Source organism: Bombina bombina, chromosome 1, assembly GCF_027579735.1.
Source record: "Bombina bombina isolate aBomBom1 chromosome 1, aBomBom1.pri, whole genome shotgun sequence".
NCBI lineage: Eukaryota > Metazoa > Chordata > Amphibia > Anura > Bombinatoridae > Bombina > Bombina bombina.
In genome coordinates this window covers 456,540,246-456,557,685 of record NC_069499.1, presented here as the reverse complement: position 1 = coordinate 456,557,685, position 17,440 = coordinate 456,540,246, and the positions used below count along the sequence as shown (strand labels likewise).

General features: G+C 36.0%; 1 protein-coding gene across 1 annotated transcript in view; it reads left to right on the top strand.

Moving 5' to 3' along the window:
- LOC128658546 (dynein axonemal heavy chain 11-like) overlaps positions 1-17,440 on the top strand; it is a 1,692,686-nt gene that overhangs the window by 1,354,157 nt on the left and 321,089 nt on the right. The window contains 4 exon segments of the mRNA XM_053712841.1: positions 3,532-3,765; positions 4,860-5,006; positions 6,972-7,085; positions 7,167-7,310. Coding sequence (XP_053568816.1) covers positions 3,532-3,765; positions 4,860-5,006; positions 6,972-7,085; positions 7,167-7,310 — 639 coding nt within the window.

The following is a 17,440-nucleotide window of genomic DNA, read 5'->3' as shown; positions in this document are numbered from 1 at the left end:
CTATTAAGTGGTTTTTTTTGTGTGTGTGTGTATAACTGTGTATGTATGAGTTTGTGTATGTATAACTGAAAATGCGTGTTTGTATATGCAAGTGTTTTTCAAGCTCTGGTGAACATTTACTTTGAAAAAGTCATTTTAAAAAAAGTAATGTTACACCCTGGCCCCAAAAATATTATTGCTTAAATAGGCCTATAAACCTGTGTGTGTGTGTGTGTGTGTTGAGCACAATACCTAAATATGCCACTGCAGGAAAGTCAGGCAAACTCAGATGGAGTGCAATATTTCTTAGTATTCTTAATTAAATATTTTTAATGTCCCTTTGAAGCCTTGATTTACTAGCAATTTAGCAGTGAGGTCTTTGCCACATACCTTGATAAGACCTGTATGTACAAGGATCATTTATCACAAGCTTTAGATGAAATACCTCTGTTATACGTTGTGTATTTACTGTGATATTATTTCCATATAATAACACACTGTTTATGTTACTGATCTGACTCTTGTTGGTTCTGACTTTTGTTGACTTCTACCATGAATAGAGAAAAAAGTGTACATTTTATTTTCTTTCTCAGTGTTTTTTCAATAGGCAAACTTTACTTACCTCTTGTCTTATATGGAGTCTGCAGACAGCAAAGTTAGTAATGGCGGCATTGTTAGTGTAAAGTGCATTGTTTTGCAGTTGTTATCAGTTAATGACAAATAGGGAAAGATATGCAACAGGGATAAAATTTAAAACTCTGCAGTGTGCAATTCAAGTTCTGAGAAGAAGAACTGGTTAGGAATAGGTGGCGAAATACATAATGAAAATATATTGCAAAGTTTTTTTTACTGTGCATAACTAAATATTTTATTTTAAAATCTCAAGGTATTTACGGTCCCTTTAAGAAACCACACAAACAAAATCTAGGTGGAATCTGTAAACTAAAAACAAAACAAAGTCTAATATTGTATATCCCAATGTTAAAAATAAAAGTACATAGTTAACTCATAAATCGATGTAGCATTAGGGAATAGTGCTAAATAGACATGTGCATTCATCACGTTTGATTTAAATTGTGTTCAAATCCAGATCTTTGTGTGTTGCACTTTTGCAAGAACAAATCTGTCTCTGAAAAGAGCTGAATGCTGGCTGTGGCCATATTCGGCATTTGTTTTCCAACGAAAGTGACAAATGCACATGTCTAGTGCTAAATGTGCAGGCCAGAATTCAAAGCAATCAGCTAACGGACCACCAGTCTTAGGAAAGGCAATATCTTCAAGGTGAGCGCACACCCGCCAAATTAAACCACCCCCCAGTGTAAAGGGTTAAAAGCAGTTTATTTAAAAGACATACAACGCGTTTTGCAGACCAAGTTTTGGCTGTTACATCAGGTATATAAATTGTAATATATCCCTCACAACACAGAATGGTAGAGACACAGGCACGCTTCTGGACTCAAATTAGCATACCTAGGTTTACTCTTCAATAAATGATACCAATAAAATAAAGCAAATTTGATCATAAAGTTTTTTTTTAATTGCATGTATCTGATTCATGACATTTTAATTTTGAGTTTACTGTCCCTTTAAATAAATAAGTGCCATTAATATTATTGATAATGTTTTCTTCATATGAGGTAATTTCCAATATACAAAGGTTGTGTTCCGCATCACTATTTGCATATCATTGTATATATTTTTATAAAATTTTCCTGGTTTAATATAAAATTTAAAGTGGCGTCATGTTTGCTATGTCAGTATTATAACACTTAGGGAATAGAGGCCTCTTATCCTTCTGGCCCAGTTTGCCTATTCCTGCCTTATTTCTATTTGTTGTACTCCCTGTATAGCATCACATAGTCTGTTGGCATTCTACAAATAGAAATAATAATAATAATTTATGTTTTGGATTCCTCATGAATGGAACAGGCAGACTGACCTGAAGCAAAGTCTCCTAGGACACTTTTTTAACATTACACTTCTAGCATATACTAGAGTGGAACCAAGTTAAGCAGAACCCATTAATGTCACAGTGATCAGTTACCAATGGAAATACATAATTCATGATGAAGGGAATTAGTCTAATTAGCAGGCTGTTTGAGTCCTTTGATAAAACCCAGCTCTAATTCCGTGAAGGGCAGGAAGTGCTGTCATCAGTCAGCCCTGAAAAGATTAGCATCTATTATGAATGAGGTTAGACGCCCTAGTGAAGTCATGTGTGTCCTAGAGACAAACGTAATATGTTACAGAATGGAACACCATTTGTCTCTCTAGCTGATCATGGTTCCTAGTGGGCTATTGTATGTAATAACAAGCAGAGATCACTGCTCCTCTCTTTCTTTGCCTGTCCATCATCCTGACAACTGTGCAAATACATTCTCCACACAAAGCAGGGATTCAGCTTGAATATCTATACAGAAAGCAATGAACAGACAAGAAATCATGTCTGTCTTATGGAGAAGTTAACAAGCATCAGAGAAAAACAGAATGCCAGTGTGTTAAACTGTGATAATCTATTGTGTAAACTGCCTTTTGTAAAGAAAATGTAATAATCCTAACTTAAAGGAGTTTTTTTTTTCCGGCCTAACAAATGCTGAAAATCTGTAAAGGTAGTTTGTTCAATAACTTTGTGGCAATCTTTTTATTTGATCAAGCTTTTTTTTCTGTAATTATTCTTTTATTATACTAAAACTCCCTATCCATAGACTAATGTGGAATGTTGTGATTTTTATGAATAAGTGTAATGTAACAAACAAATCACTACAAACTTTTTTTTTCATACATCGACCTCATTAGAAATCATGTAAACATGATACGTTCTTTACTTCAGATAAAGAGCAATGCCGAGCTCTAAAATATACTCAATAAGTTAAAAGAAACAACTACACGTTAATGCACAGTTTGCTATTAAATTCATCCTTATGTTACAGGAAAATATAACTTTATTGTTTTGTTTAAATTGGAAGCACAAACAAATCTCACACACAAAAACACACCAGTGGAGGTTGTGAGGTATGCAGGGGGTGCAGTAATAAATTACTGTAGCACCTCCTTCCAAAAACCTTAGTTGCCAGCTGCCCTGACTTTGCGAGCTAGTGCTCAATGCAGAGTAAGAAGAGAGTAAAATGAGGGACAAGGGGGAAGTAAAAAGAAAAATAATAAAGGTATGAATAGGTAGTAAATGATGATCCTTCCCCCACGGTACACTCTGCACAGCAAACCCTGTGGTAAACATTTAACACTGTACAGATTAATTAGATAAAAAAAAGGGCTAGGGTTGCAGCCAATGCAATCAAACAGCATGGTGGTAGACCAAAATTGGAATGTCAGTAGATTTGTTATGAGTGCCACCGTGGACATTCATGCCATAATTTTGTCACCCTTGGTCTGGTACTAACCCTGACACCCACTTATAAATTTAAATATATTACTTTTTTTTTTTTACAGATAATTAAAAAAAAAATTATGAGCCAGATGTCATAAATGTAGATACCCAACTAAATTATGTAAATTACAAAATGTATTATTAGTTACAAATAAATCTCTTTTCAGGCTCAAGTTAAAACGTCTATTAGTCAGTTCATCACATTTGCACATACAAGTGTTAATGAAGTAAGTGCAAAATATCAACTGAATGAAAAGCATTACAACTACACAACTCCTAAAAGCTTTCTGGAACTAATTAAACTATACTGGAACCTTCTTGAAAAGAAGAGGAATGAACTGGTCAGGAAAATGGAAAGACTGGAAAATGGTTTGCGAAAACTTCAGACAACTGCTTTTCAGGTGAGCTTCATATCAGATGAAAATGTAACTGTCTGGTAGATGCTAACATCAATGAAACGATTAAACACATTTATGGGTTGTACTCACCCATATAGTAAATCCCCATTGTCCAGATGGCTTTTTCTTTAAAAAAAAATCTACTTACACTGACTTTAAAATTAACCAATTTGACCAACTTGTAAAGTGACATCACTGACCATTTATTTGTGGAACAGTAGATGAGGTGATTTGCCTAAATTGGAAATCTGTAGTATAGATAGTGATAAATGTTATAGTTCCATAAATAATTTTAAAGTTATTTTTTCTTTTAACCATAACATATTTATACAATACCATTTACACATAAATGCTTTTGTTTTATGAATTGCTAAACACTCCTTAAAAAATACTGATGTCCAATCGTAATTTATCTGTTATGTTAAAGAACGATTTTGTGGAAGACAGATAGACCACCATTTATGAGCTGATTATGCCCCGTGAGTAATCAGTTATGGGGCAAAACGTTAAGCAGCACTGATCTTATGATCTCAGAGTTCGTAGATATCAGACAACTCAGACTCAGTTGCTTGACATGACTGACGAACTCTACCTCATGAAATTGGTAGTGTCGGAGCAGTGTGCCAGGTAAAATTCCTAGGTCTCGTGCAATATGATAAATATGGGGTCATAGAAAAAGTGGCACCAGATACATAATTCGGTTTTAAACCATTATAAAAACCATATTGAAGATTTTACTATTTAAGACATCAGATTTTGTTCATATTACTTTGTTAAAACTTGTGATATCTAAATGTTTTCTACTAAAGTTTATCTATTGCAGGTATGAAAATTACATTTATTTTAAAACATTTTTAATGTAAAGAAAATACATTTTTGGTATGCAAACCATTAACCAGAAAACATAATTTTTTGCCCCTGAGCCAGTATTTTTATAAATAAAAAAAGATAATTACACATTCTCTAGAGGACAAAATAATTATACACATTTGCAACAAAGCCCAAGGCGAGTTTTACTCGTTAAGCTAACTAATTTTAATATAATTGAAAATTTGTCTTAAAACTTAATTAACCAAGCCTCCTTTGTGATATTTTAGGTGGAAGATTTAAAGTCTAGGCTTGCTGTTCAAGAAGTAGAACTTCATCAAAAGAACAAAGATACTGAGGCTCTTATTTCCAAAATAGGGCAACAGACAGAGAAATTGAATCAGGAAAAAAGTGTGGCTGATGCAGAAGAACAAAAGGTAATTTGGAAAAATTAAAAAATCTAAAAGTTATATATAAGTATGCAAATGTAAATGGTGCTGAAAACTAAATTAAAAAGCTTTTAGATGTTTTTAGAGCATTGTTACCCTGCTTAAATAAGTGTAAATAATTCCTCCGCTTTTTTGCAGAAAATGTATGTTTTTGGAAATCAAAATTACCAGTTATAAAAAACATCCAACAAATGTCACTCTTGTATATCTATGTCTAGGTTATTTAATATCACACATTACTAAATGGCAGTAAACCAATTTTTTCTGTAATGCTTATTGCTTACATCTAGAGCTTTTAAAAATGTATTTTCGAGGCAACTATTCATTCATCTCATTAGGTCTTGTTTTTAGCCTAGGCTGACAGCATCCTGTAGCAAATTTAAAGAGATGCCAATAAGATGCCATACCACCCATCGTATAGGCTAAACAGAGCATACACTCTCTGGTCCGAATATAACCGTAGAGACTTGATAGGTACTATACTGAGTAACAGGTATGCACTTTGTTTAGCCTATGGAGTTGGTGGGCAATACGGCATCTGACTGGCTCTACCGGTAACCTCTTAAAAACCAAAAAGGGTCTCACTTCTGGGGGCTGGAAGGATATGTTAGCATGGAGCACCCATTGAGGTGCATAAAAAGCCTCTACAGAGAAGCAATACATATTTTATGTTCTTATAGTCAGTTAAACCAGTTGTTTTTGTCGCGATGTGATGCATCTTGAATTACTGCTTTGAGTAGACCTCTTTTGGCCCTTTTAGTTTAAAACAAAAATGATATTTCCTTACACTATTTACCTTATGAATGACTGTGATCCCGTAAACATAGACAACCTTGATACTAATAAAGTCACATATTACCAACATGTGCTACATAGATACGACTGTATATATATTTGTGTAATTTACTAGCTAATGAAAAAGCTCATATTTCTAAAGGCGCTTTGTATATGCCTTTATCATAGGGAATGCCTATTCTCTGGGGATTTTATAATACCAGCGCTAAAACAAAATTCCAACATTTTGTTGTCATCATGAAGACCTTATAATTTTAGGTGTGAGGGGTTAACTTTTTTTCTGTTGGCTAATTATTTGTTTTTCAGATTATGTTTTTCCCTGTGTTGTTTCTTTAAAAAAACAAAACATCCTGTCGTAATTAGTAAGTTTCCCTTGAGCACATTTTATTGCCTATCTCCTGAGATCTAGTGCCTCAAGTAAGTAAGATGTCAGCGCAGAAGAGTGATTAAAAAGAGTGTCCTCTAGTCAGGTAGAGCTGAGGTCAATCAGAGGTGACACTCTGATATATCTTAAGACATATTTTTATCACATTGTTATTGTAACAGACATGTCATATTTGGTATCTAAATATTACTCATGGAGTCAAAAGGGGATTGCTTATATGGGTATATGTACTAGGATATACATAATTTAAAAATTACGAGTTATCCTATAACTCCAGTCATTTTTGCGCTGTGTTTTATGGCCCACTATAAAAGAGGTATGGTCTCCAACAGCGTGTTTGACTATTCTTCATTCCATCTCCCTGGAGCAGAGGCTATTCTTCTGGTAAAGTTATAGGTTCTGATATTTTCTCCTTTTTTTAAAAAACAAACAAAAAAAACTGTTTGCTGTGTGATATTGTTTTTTAGCTTTGTGGGTGGTATTAAAGGGGAGTTTAAGCATTTTTTCTAGGTCTGGTACAGACTAGAGAGTGTTTGTTAACCCTTGAACTAAGTCATAGGCTTGCCTGGCGTGGCTATACTGTGACAAACGGGTTAAGATGGAAAGGGTCTTTTATCCCTTTCTTTGCCAAACTGGTGACTGATACAGGGTTGGTTAACCCTGTACATCACATTTGTAAACACCCATTATTTTATCCGTATTTTGATGTTTTTTGTTGATTTCTTAAAGGAAAAATAAATTCACCCGTTTCTACGATTATTGTGTTAATGTAGGTTGCTTTTATCCAAGAAGAAGTAACAAAACAACAAAAAGAATCTGTAAATGACTTGGCTAAAGCAGAGCCTGCTCTACAAGCAGCAAACGCAGCTTTGAATACTTTAAATAGGGTAAGATTTGAAATCACTGTTTTGAAATGTATTATTTTCAATTCAAAACAACATTAAATAAAATCTCATCTGAATATCCAGTTAAACCTAACAGAGTTAAGGACATTCCCAAATCCACCAGCTGCTGTGACCAATGTGACTGCTGCAGTTCTTGTCCTATTATCCCCAAATGGTAAAATTCCCAAAGACAGAAGCTGGAAGAATGCAAAAGTTTTAATGAGCAAGGTAAGGATGAGGTTTTCTACACTTTTGAAAACTACAGCATACTGGTTTCTTTTTTTTTTTTAGTAAGTGTGAATTGTATTATAACCTGATAAAAAAAACAGACGGCTAGATTACGAGTTTTGCGTTATGAGTGAAAAAACAGAGTAATGGCTCTTTTTCACTACCGCTGGTATTACGAGTCTTGTAGGTACAGCTGAACCGCACACCTTTTTGGCCGTGACGCAACGTAACTACCGCACCTTTCAAAAAGTTATTTTTCAATGGGACTTCCATAGCGCTGGTTTTATCGAGTTTGCCTGTCTGGCCAAAAAAGTGAGCGATACAGCCCATAACTACAAGATCTGTACCGCCACCTGAAAGTCAGTAATTATGAGTTTTACGCTACAAATCTGTAGCATAAAACTCATAACTAAAGTGTTAAAAAGTACACTAACATCCATAAACTACCTATTAATCCCTAAACCGAGGCCCTCTCGCATCACAAATACTAGTTAAATTTTATTAACCCCTAATCTGCCTCTCCGGACATTGCCGACACGAAAATAAACATATTAACTCCTAAAACGCCACCCTCCAGCATCGCAAACACTAGTTAAATCTTATTAACCCCTAATCTGCTGCCCCCAATGTTGCCACCACTATACTAAAGTTTTTAACACCTAAACCTAACCCTAAGTCTAACCCTAACCCTAACATCCACTAACTTTAACATAATTAAAATAATTCCAAATTAAAATTACAATTAATACCTAAATTATTCCTATTTAAAACTAAATAAATACTTACCTGTAAAATAAAACCTAAGCTAGCTAGAATATAACTAATAGTTACATTGTAGCTATCTTAGGTTTTATTTGTATTTCACAGGTAAGTTTGTATTTATTTTAACTAGGTAGACTAGTTAGTAAATAGTTATTACCTAGTAAAAATAATTACAAATTTACCTGTAAAATAAAACCTATCTTGTCTTACAGTTAAACCTAACATTACACTAAATGTAAATAAATTAAATTTAAAAAAATACATGTATCTAAATTACAAATAATAATAAACACTAAATTACATAAAATAAAAAAGAAATGATCAAATATTTAAACTAATTACACCTAATCTAAATAAAAAAGCCCCCCAAAATATAAAAAAAACCTAGCCTACACTAAACTGCCAATGGCCCTTAAAAGGGCCTTTTGCGGGGCATTGTCCCAAAGAAATCAGCTCTTTTACCTTTTTTTAAAAAAAAAAACAACCCCCCAACAGTAAAACACACCACCCACACAACCAACACCCCAAATAAAAGCTCCCCATTGCCCTAAAAAAAGGGCATTTGGATGGGCATTGCCCTTAAAAGGGCATTTAGCTCTTTTACGGTGCCCAAAATCCTTAATCTAAAAGTAAAACCCACCCAATAAACCCTTAAAAAAACTAACACTAGCCAGCCAATCGGAATTAAAGGGTAAAAAATCCTATTGGCTGATGCAATCAGCCAATAGGATTGAGCTTTAATCCTATTGGCTGATATAATCAGCCAATAGGATTGAGCTCACATTCTATTGGCTGATTGGAACAGCCAATAGAATGCAAGCTCAATCCTATTGGACGATTGGATCAGCCTATAGGATTTAAGCTCAATCCTTTTGGCTAATTGCATCAGCCAATAGGATGTTTTACCCTTTAATTCCGATTGGCTGATAGAATTCTATCAGCCAATCGGAATTCAAGGGACGCCATCTTGGATAACGTCCCTTAAAGGGAACCTTCAGTGTACGGCTGGGACCATATGAAGAGGATGCTCCGCGCTGGATGTCTTGAAGATGGAGCCGCTCCGCGTTGGAAGGATGAAGATAGAAGATGCCGTCTGTATGAAGACTTCTGCCCGCATGGAGGATGACTTCTTGCCGCTTGGATTAAGACTTCTCTCAGCTTCGTTGAGGACTTCTCACCGCTTGGATGAAGACTTCTCCTGGCTGGATGAGGATGGATGTCTGGTCTTCAAAAACTGATGGATCTTCGGGGGTTAGTGTTAGGTTTTTTAAAGGGTTTATTGGGTGGGTTTTATTTTTAGATTAGGGACTTTGGGCACCGTAAAAAAGAGCTAAATGCCCTTTTAAGGGCAATGCCCATCCAAATGCCCTTTTCAGTGCAATGGGGAGCTTAGGTTTTTTAGGTAGGTTTTTATTTGGGGGGGATTGGTTGTGTGGGGGGTTGGGGGGTTGTTTTTATTATTTTTTTACAGGTAAAAGAGCTGATTTCTTTGGGGCAATGCCCCGCAAAAGGCCCTTTTAAGGGCTATTGGCAGTTTAGTGTAGGATAGGGGTTTTATTATTTTTGGGGTGCTTTTTTATTTTGATAGGGCTATTAGATTAGGAGTAATTCGTTTTTATTTTTGATAATTTCTTTTTTTATTTTGTGTAATTTAGTGTTCATTATTTTTTGTAATTTAGATAAATGTATTTTTTTAATTTAATTTATTTAATTTTATTGTAATGGTGTTAGTGTAACTCAGGTTAGGTTTAATTTTACAGGTAAATTTGTATTTATTTTAACTAGGTAGCTAGTAAATAGTTAATAACTATTTACTAACTAGTCTACCTAGTTAAAATAAATAAAAACTTAGCTGTGAAATAAAAATAAAACCTAAGATAGCTACAATGTAACTTAGTTATATTGTAGCTAGCTTAGGGTTTATTTTACAGGTAAGTATTTAGTCTTGAATAGGTATTATTTAGGTAATAATAATAATTTTTATTTAGATTTATTTTAATTATATTAAAGTTAGGGGTGTTAGGGTTATGGTTAGACTTAGGGTTAGGTTTAGAGGTTAATATATTTATTTAGTGTTAGTAATGTGGGAGGCCAGAGGTTTAGGGGTTAATAACTTTAGTATAGTATCGGCGGCGACATTGTGGGCGGCAGATTAGGGGTTAATAAATTTATGTAGGTGGTAGCGACATTGGGGGCGGCAGATTAGGAGTTAATAAGTGTAGGTAGGTGGCGACGATGTTGGGCGGCAGATTAGGGGTTAATAAATGTAATGTAGGTGTCAGTGATGTCGGGGGTGGCAGATTATGGGTGTTTAGACTCAGGGTTTATGTTAGGGTGTTAGGTGTAAACATACATTTTCTTTCCCCATAGACATCAATGGGGCTGCGTTACGGAGCTTTACGCTCCATCATTGCAGGTGTTAGGCTTTTTTTTTTTTGCCGGCTCTCACCATTGATGTCTATGGGGAAATCGTGCACAAGCACGTCAAAGCAGCTCTGGTATTTGTGTGCGGTATGGAGCTCAACGCAACCAAATCACCAGGTTTTTGCAAACCTGTAATAGCAGCGCTATTAAAGGTGAGCGGTGGAAATAACTTGCAAGTTATTACCGAGCCACTCATAACGCAAAACTCATAATCTAGCTGAGAGTTTTTAAAGGAGGGCAAATTCCCATAATTGTGTGCTATGTAATCAGGCAGAATTTATTAAGGTTTATTTTATACAGTAAGTAAGTATTTAGTTTTAAATAGGAATAATTTAGGTAATGATAGTAATTTTCTTTAGATGTATTTAAATTATATTTAAGTTAGGTGGTGTTAGGGTTAGGGTTGGACTTAGATTTAGGGGTTAATAACTTTAATATAGTGGCAGCGACGTTGGGGCGGCAGATTATGGGTTAATAAATGTAGTTAGGTTGCGGCGACATTGGGGGCGGCAGATTAGGGGTTAATAAATATAATGTATATGTCGGCGATGTTGAGGGCAGCAGATTAGGGGTTCAGAAATATAATGTAGGTGGCGGCGGTGTCCGGAGCGGCAGATTAGGGGTTAAAAATGTTAATATAGTGTTTGCGATGCGGGAGGGCCTCGGTTTAGGGGTTAATAGGTAGTTTATGGGTGTTAGTGTACTTTTTAGCACTTTAGATATGAGTTTTATGTTACGGTGTTGTACCATAAAACTCTTTACTACTGACTTTAGAATGCGTTACGGATCTTGACAGGGTAGGGTGTACCGCTCACTTTTTGGCCTCCCAGGACAGATTTGTAATACCGGCGATATGGAAGTCCCATAGAAAACAGACTTTATGAAGTTTACGTAAGTCGTTTTGCGGTAAGGCCAAAGAAGCGTGCTGTGACCCTAAACCTTCAAGACTCATAATACCAGCGGGCATAAAAAAGTAGCGTTAGGACCTCTTAACGCTGCTTTCTTACCTTAACGCACAACTCGTAATCTAGCCGATAGTTAGGCCTATTCTAAAAAACCCTGTACTAACATTAAAATAAACTATAGGGCTTTTTGTAAGGCATTGCCTGATTATTCTGATCATTTACTATGTGTTGTCAATTGTACCTAACCCCACAATTTAACCCAGGTGTGGACAATCAACCAACCTAGCCTGAGTCTTTGTCCAACCCAGCTGGAGTTCACAGTCTTAAAGGGTGCTATCCTAGTTCCAGACTGCCAAAGAATATTCAGATCCAGTTTGGTGTGCCTTGTGCCTTATGGTGGCAGTATACTGCCATGTGCACCTGTGGAGTTATTAACCTACCCTGTACTCCTGTGGCACCAAAGTCCTGCTTTCTGGGTCCTGTTTTGCTAGTATCCGCCCTTGTGCTCCTGTGGTGCTAGTGTCCTCCCTTGTGCTCCTGTTGCACCAGTGTCATCCCGTGTGTTCCAGATAATGCCAGAGTCATGCCTTTTGCTCATGTGGTACCTGTGACCTTCATTGTGCTCTTATTGCACCAGTGTCCTCCTTCATGCTCCTGTGGCACCAGTGTCTTGCTTTGGGTTTGAGTCAGCACCAGTGTCCTGCCTTGTATTCCAGCCAGCATCAGTGTCCTGCATTGTATTCTAGATGGCATCAGCATACTGCCTTGTGTTCCAGCCGATGCCAGAGTCCTGCCTTGTGCTCCTGTGACACCAGTGCCCTGCCTTTTGTTCCAGTCAGCATAAGTGTCCTGCCTTGTGTTCCAGCTGGCACCAGAGTCCTGCCTTGCTTTCCAGCTGGTGTCAGTGTAATGCCTTGCATTCCAGAATCCTGCCATGTGCTCTTGTGCCACCAGTACCCTGCCTTGTGCTCCTGTGGTGCCTGTATCTTGTCTTGTTCTCATGTGGCCACCAGTGTCCTGCCTTGTGTTATACCTGGTGCCAGAGTCCTGCCTATTGTTCCAGATAGCACCAAAGTCCTGGCTTGCTTTCCAGCCAGCACCAGAGCTTTGCCTTGCATGTTTTAGTTGTGCCTTGTGCTCCTTTGGTGCCAGCATCATGCATTGTGCTCCTGTGGCACCAGTATACACCCACACCCATATCTTTTTCCAGTCTTGCCCCTTATCATATACCATATCCCTTTCATTATGCCACAAAAATTTTCATTAATAAACATTTGTTTCCTAAGTCTACATATCATTTTAATCATTTATTTCCCTAGGATTTTCAGGTGTTTTCATATGCAAACTAGCATAACTTCAGGTCTCAAAAGTGCTACATTTTAAAGCAGGTTTTTTTTTATTGTGCTCGAGCACAACACTTACCACTTGTAACATGAGTGCAATCAGCTCTCTGCACCATTCAGTTAAAAGGATTCTGAGAAGTAGCATGTAACTCTGGCTTGCAACTTAGTCAGAGGTCACCTCCTTCATGAAAGAACACCCATGTCATTTTCAGACACCACCACTCTTTTTTATATGAGGAAACATCTTGGCCTTTTTTGTACTCTGGTGCTCATAATCACTTTAATGTGATATAATGGGGATCCTTGTCAGTAAAAAAAAATAGAGCCCCAGCATGTAATATAGTTAGAAGTGAGACTGCAGTGTTCTGGTTAGTGCTGTTCAGGTATACACCCTGAGAATTGTACTCTAAATATTTGTCTGCTAAGAATGTAAAGACTTTCAGCTAGATTACGAGTTATGCGCACTATAGGGAAATTAACGAACGCAGCAAAAGTTGCGTTATTTTACCCCCTATAGCGCAGCCATTACATGTTTTTAAAAACCTGGCTTGTGCGTGCGATGTGGTGCTTTTAAGCTCCATACCGCACAAAAAACAAGCGCTGTTTTGACATGCTCCTGCACGCTTTCCCCATAGACATCAATGGGGAGAGCGGGTTAGAAAAAAGCATAACAACTGCGATTGCGGAAAGAAAAGCTCCATAACACAGCCCCATTGATGTCTTTGGGGAAAAAAATGTTAAGTTTAAACCTAACATAAACCCTACGTCTAAACACCCCTAATCTGCTGCCCCCGATATCGCCGCCACCTAAATTAAACGATTAACCCCTAATTTGCCACTCCCGATATCGCTGCCACTATACTAAAGTTATTAACCCCTATTCCCCTGCACCCCAACATCGCCTACACTATAATAAAACTATTAATCCCTATTCCCCCCGCTCCCCAACATTGCTGCAACTAAATAAAGCTATTAACCTCTAAACCTCTGGCCTCCCACATCACTACCACTAAATAAATCTATTAACCCCTTAACCACCAGCTCCCCACATCGCAAAAATCTAAATTAAACTATTAACCCTTACACCTAACCCAAAAACCTAACCCTAACACCCCATAGCTTTAACATAATTACAATAGAGATAAATTAAACTTACAATTATTAACTAAATAATACCTATTTAAAACTAAATACATACTTACCTGTGAAATAAAACCAAAGCTAGCTAAAATATAACTAATAGTTATATTGTAGCTAGCTTAGGTTTTATTTTTATTTCACAGGTAAGTTTGAATTTATTTTAACTAGGTAGACTAGTTAGTAAATAGTTATTAACTATTACTAACTACCTAGTTAAAATAAATACAAACTTACCTGTGAAATAAAACCTAAGCTACCTTACACTAAATCCTAAAATTACAAAAAAATAAAAAACACTAAAATTACAAAAAATAAAAATAAAAAAATCACAAAAAATAAAAAAAACTACCATTACAAAAAAAATTATCCTAAAAAATAAAAAGTATTCCTATTCTAATACCCTTTAAAAAAAAAAAACACCCCAAAAGTCTAATCTATAATAAACTACCAAGGGCCCTTAAAGAAGGGCCTTTTGGGGGCCCTAAAAGGGCCTTTTGTAGGGCATTGCCCTAAAGTTAATAGCTCTTTTGCTACAAAAACAAACCCACATAATAAAAATAAAGTTAAACCTAATCTACCCATTGCCCTGAAAAGGGCATTTGTATGGGCATTGCCCTTAAAAGGGCATTTAACTATTTTGCTGCCCAAGCCCTAATCTAAAAATAAAAACCCACCCCAAAACAAAAAAATACATTACACAAAATAACAAATCATCAAAAATAATAAAAATTATTCCTATTCTAATAACCATTTAAAAAAAAAAAAACACTCCAAAATAAAAAAAACCTAATCTAGAATAAACTACCAATGGCCCTTAAAAGGGCCTTTTGTAGGGCAGTGCCCTAAGTTAAACAGCTCTTTTATCTGTAAACAAATACAAACACCCACTAACATTACAACCCCCCCCCCCAACCCACAAAATAAAAAAAACTATCTAAAAAAACCTAAGCTACCCAATGTCCTGAAAAGGGCATTTGCATGGGCATTGTCCTTAAATGGCATTTAGCTCTTTTGCTGCCCAAACCCTAATCTAAAATAAAAACCCACCCAAAAAAAACCTTAAAAAAAAGCCTAACACTAACCCCCGATGATCCACTTACAGTTTTTGCAGTCCTGCTTGAACAGTCTTTATCCCGGCGGCATAGTCCTCATCCAGGCGGCGAGAAGTCTTTATCCAGGCGGCAAAGTCCTCATCCAAGCGGCGAGAAGTCTTTATCCAGACGGCCTCTTCAATCTTCATCCAGGCGGCATCTTCTATCTTGATCCCGGTGGCGAGGAGCGGGTCCATCCTGAAGACATCCAGCATAGAGCATCCTTTTCATACGGTCGCCGACGTACACTGAATCTTCAATGCAAGGGAGTCGTTTCAAGATGGCATCCCTTGCATTCCTATTGGCTGACAAATTTGAATCAGCCAATAGGAATTAGAGCTGCTAAAATCCTATTGACTGTTCAAATCGCAGTAACATGTCAGTTTTTCTATCACATTATATATGTGTGTGTATACAGTATATATATGAAAAATGCTGTAAAGTTTGAATTCTTTTAAAAAATGTTAATAGTTTATTTTTTATCAATTAGCGCAAAGTTAGTAAACAGAAGAAATATCTAAATCAAATCAATTATTGATGTGACCACCCTTTGCCTTCAAAACAGCCTCAATGCTTCTAGGTACACTTGAGAACTGTAAATTGTTTTATAGGTATATAGTCAGGTGCATGATTAAACAATTATACCAAACAGGTGCTAAAACTCATCACTTTAATAAGTAGGTTCAAACACAATCATTAACTGAAAGAGAAACAGCCATTTAAGAGAAATAAAACTGGGTGAGAAAAAGCCAAACTCTGCTAACGAACTGAGGTTGCAGAAGAGAGTTTATTGTCATATACCATGGCAATACTAAGCACAGCAACAAGACACAAGGTAGTTATACTTCCACAATAGGTTCATTATCACTAAATCCACAGGTCCAAGGTGTCAGAATCAATAGTGTCTGATAACCACCAATAAATACATAGTGACGTTTTCGGGCATTTACCGGGTCTGAGGAAGGGGGCACTGAAATGTAACTATTTAATAAAGCTTTTGCTTCACTTAAATACAGTGGGTGCCATCTCTTGTTTGGTGGATATACTGTATAGAATATATATTTATCAAAAATAATTTACTTATATGTCTCAACAGGACATCTTTACAGATTGAATTTATGAATATACTTTATGTTTTATTCAACTTCTATGTAAATAGAATGTAAGGATTTAATACACCTATGTCAATACTATGTAAGAATGTAATACACCTATGGCAATGCTATGTAAGAAAGTAATACACCTATGTCAGTACTTTTATTTAGAATGTAATACACCTTATTTTCATGTGTTTTACTGAACATCTGTCTAATTGACAATCATCATTTTGCCAGTGGATAAGCATAAAGTAAATCAATGCAATGTGCCTTCACATTCTCCTGTTTTATATATACGATGTAAACAATTACCATAATACGTAAGCTATGTACTGTATATGGCACTTTGTAATGAAGCGCAAATGGGCTTTTGAATAAAGGTCACATTATTTCCTTGATAGTCTCCTTGCTTTTGTGGCACTTGATAAAGATAGATATTTTGCAGCATGACATGTGGTTACCTTAGAGACAGGGCTGGCTTTTTCATAAGGCAAAGTATGTAGGTTCTTAGGGCTGCCAGCATCCATAGGGGCACCAGCATCAAAAGTCAAGTAACCCAGCTTTGCATTTCACCTTCATGGATTTTCTTAACATTCTGTGGGCTATAGACTTGGCTGCCCAATGCAATCAAAAGCTGCAATGAAGGATGTAATGGTGTCATTACCTGGTACAAGTAGCAGGAAGAAGAATGGCAAGTCTGAGTAAACTGTGCAAACTGTTTTATTTTATATAATTTATCTACATGAATATATAATGAATAAAGGGCTTTTCTACTCACTTGAAAATGTAATTTTCTTCTTAAAATTTGCCCTAAATTCTTGTACGTATTTCAAAATCAGTGGAAGAATGTATTAGTAGTACGTACAGTTTACATTTTATTACCAAAAATGTATAATCTAGAGTAAATCATTTTTATTCAGAGTATATCAATATGTAAATATGGCAGACACTGGTCAATGCTGTAGGATCTTTGGAGCAGGCCTCTCCTTCTGTTATCTTTAGTCTGTTTTATGTATCTGTAATTTTACCATTAACAATATGAAATTGAGAGTCGCATTATATATAAATAATACTGTAACTAATAATAATATTTTAAACTAGTATAGATCACATTTCGCTATGACAAATATGAATTATCCTCAAATAATATAACAGTGCAGCTTATTAAAGGGACATTATACACTCATTTTTTCTTTGCATAAATGTTTTGTAGATGATCTATTTATAAAGCCCATGAAGTTTTTTTTAAAAAAAAAATGTTTAGTTTTGCTTATTTTTAAATAACATTGCTCAGATTTTCAGACTCCTAACCAAGCCCCAAAGTTTTATGTGAGTACTGATGTATACCTTCTCCAGCTTGCTCCTGTT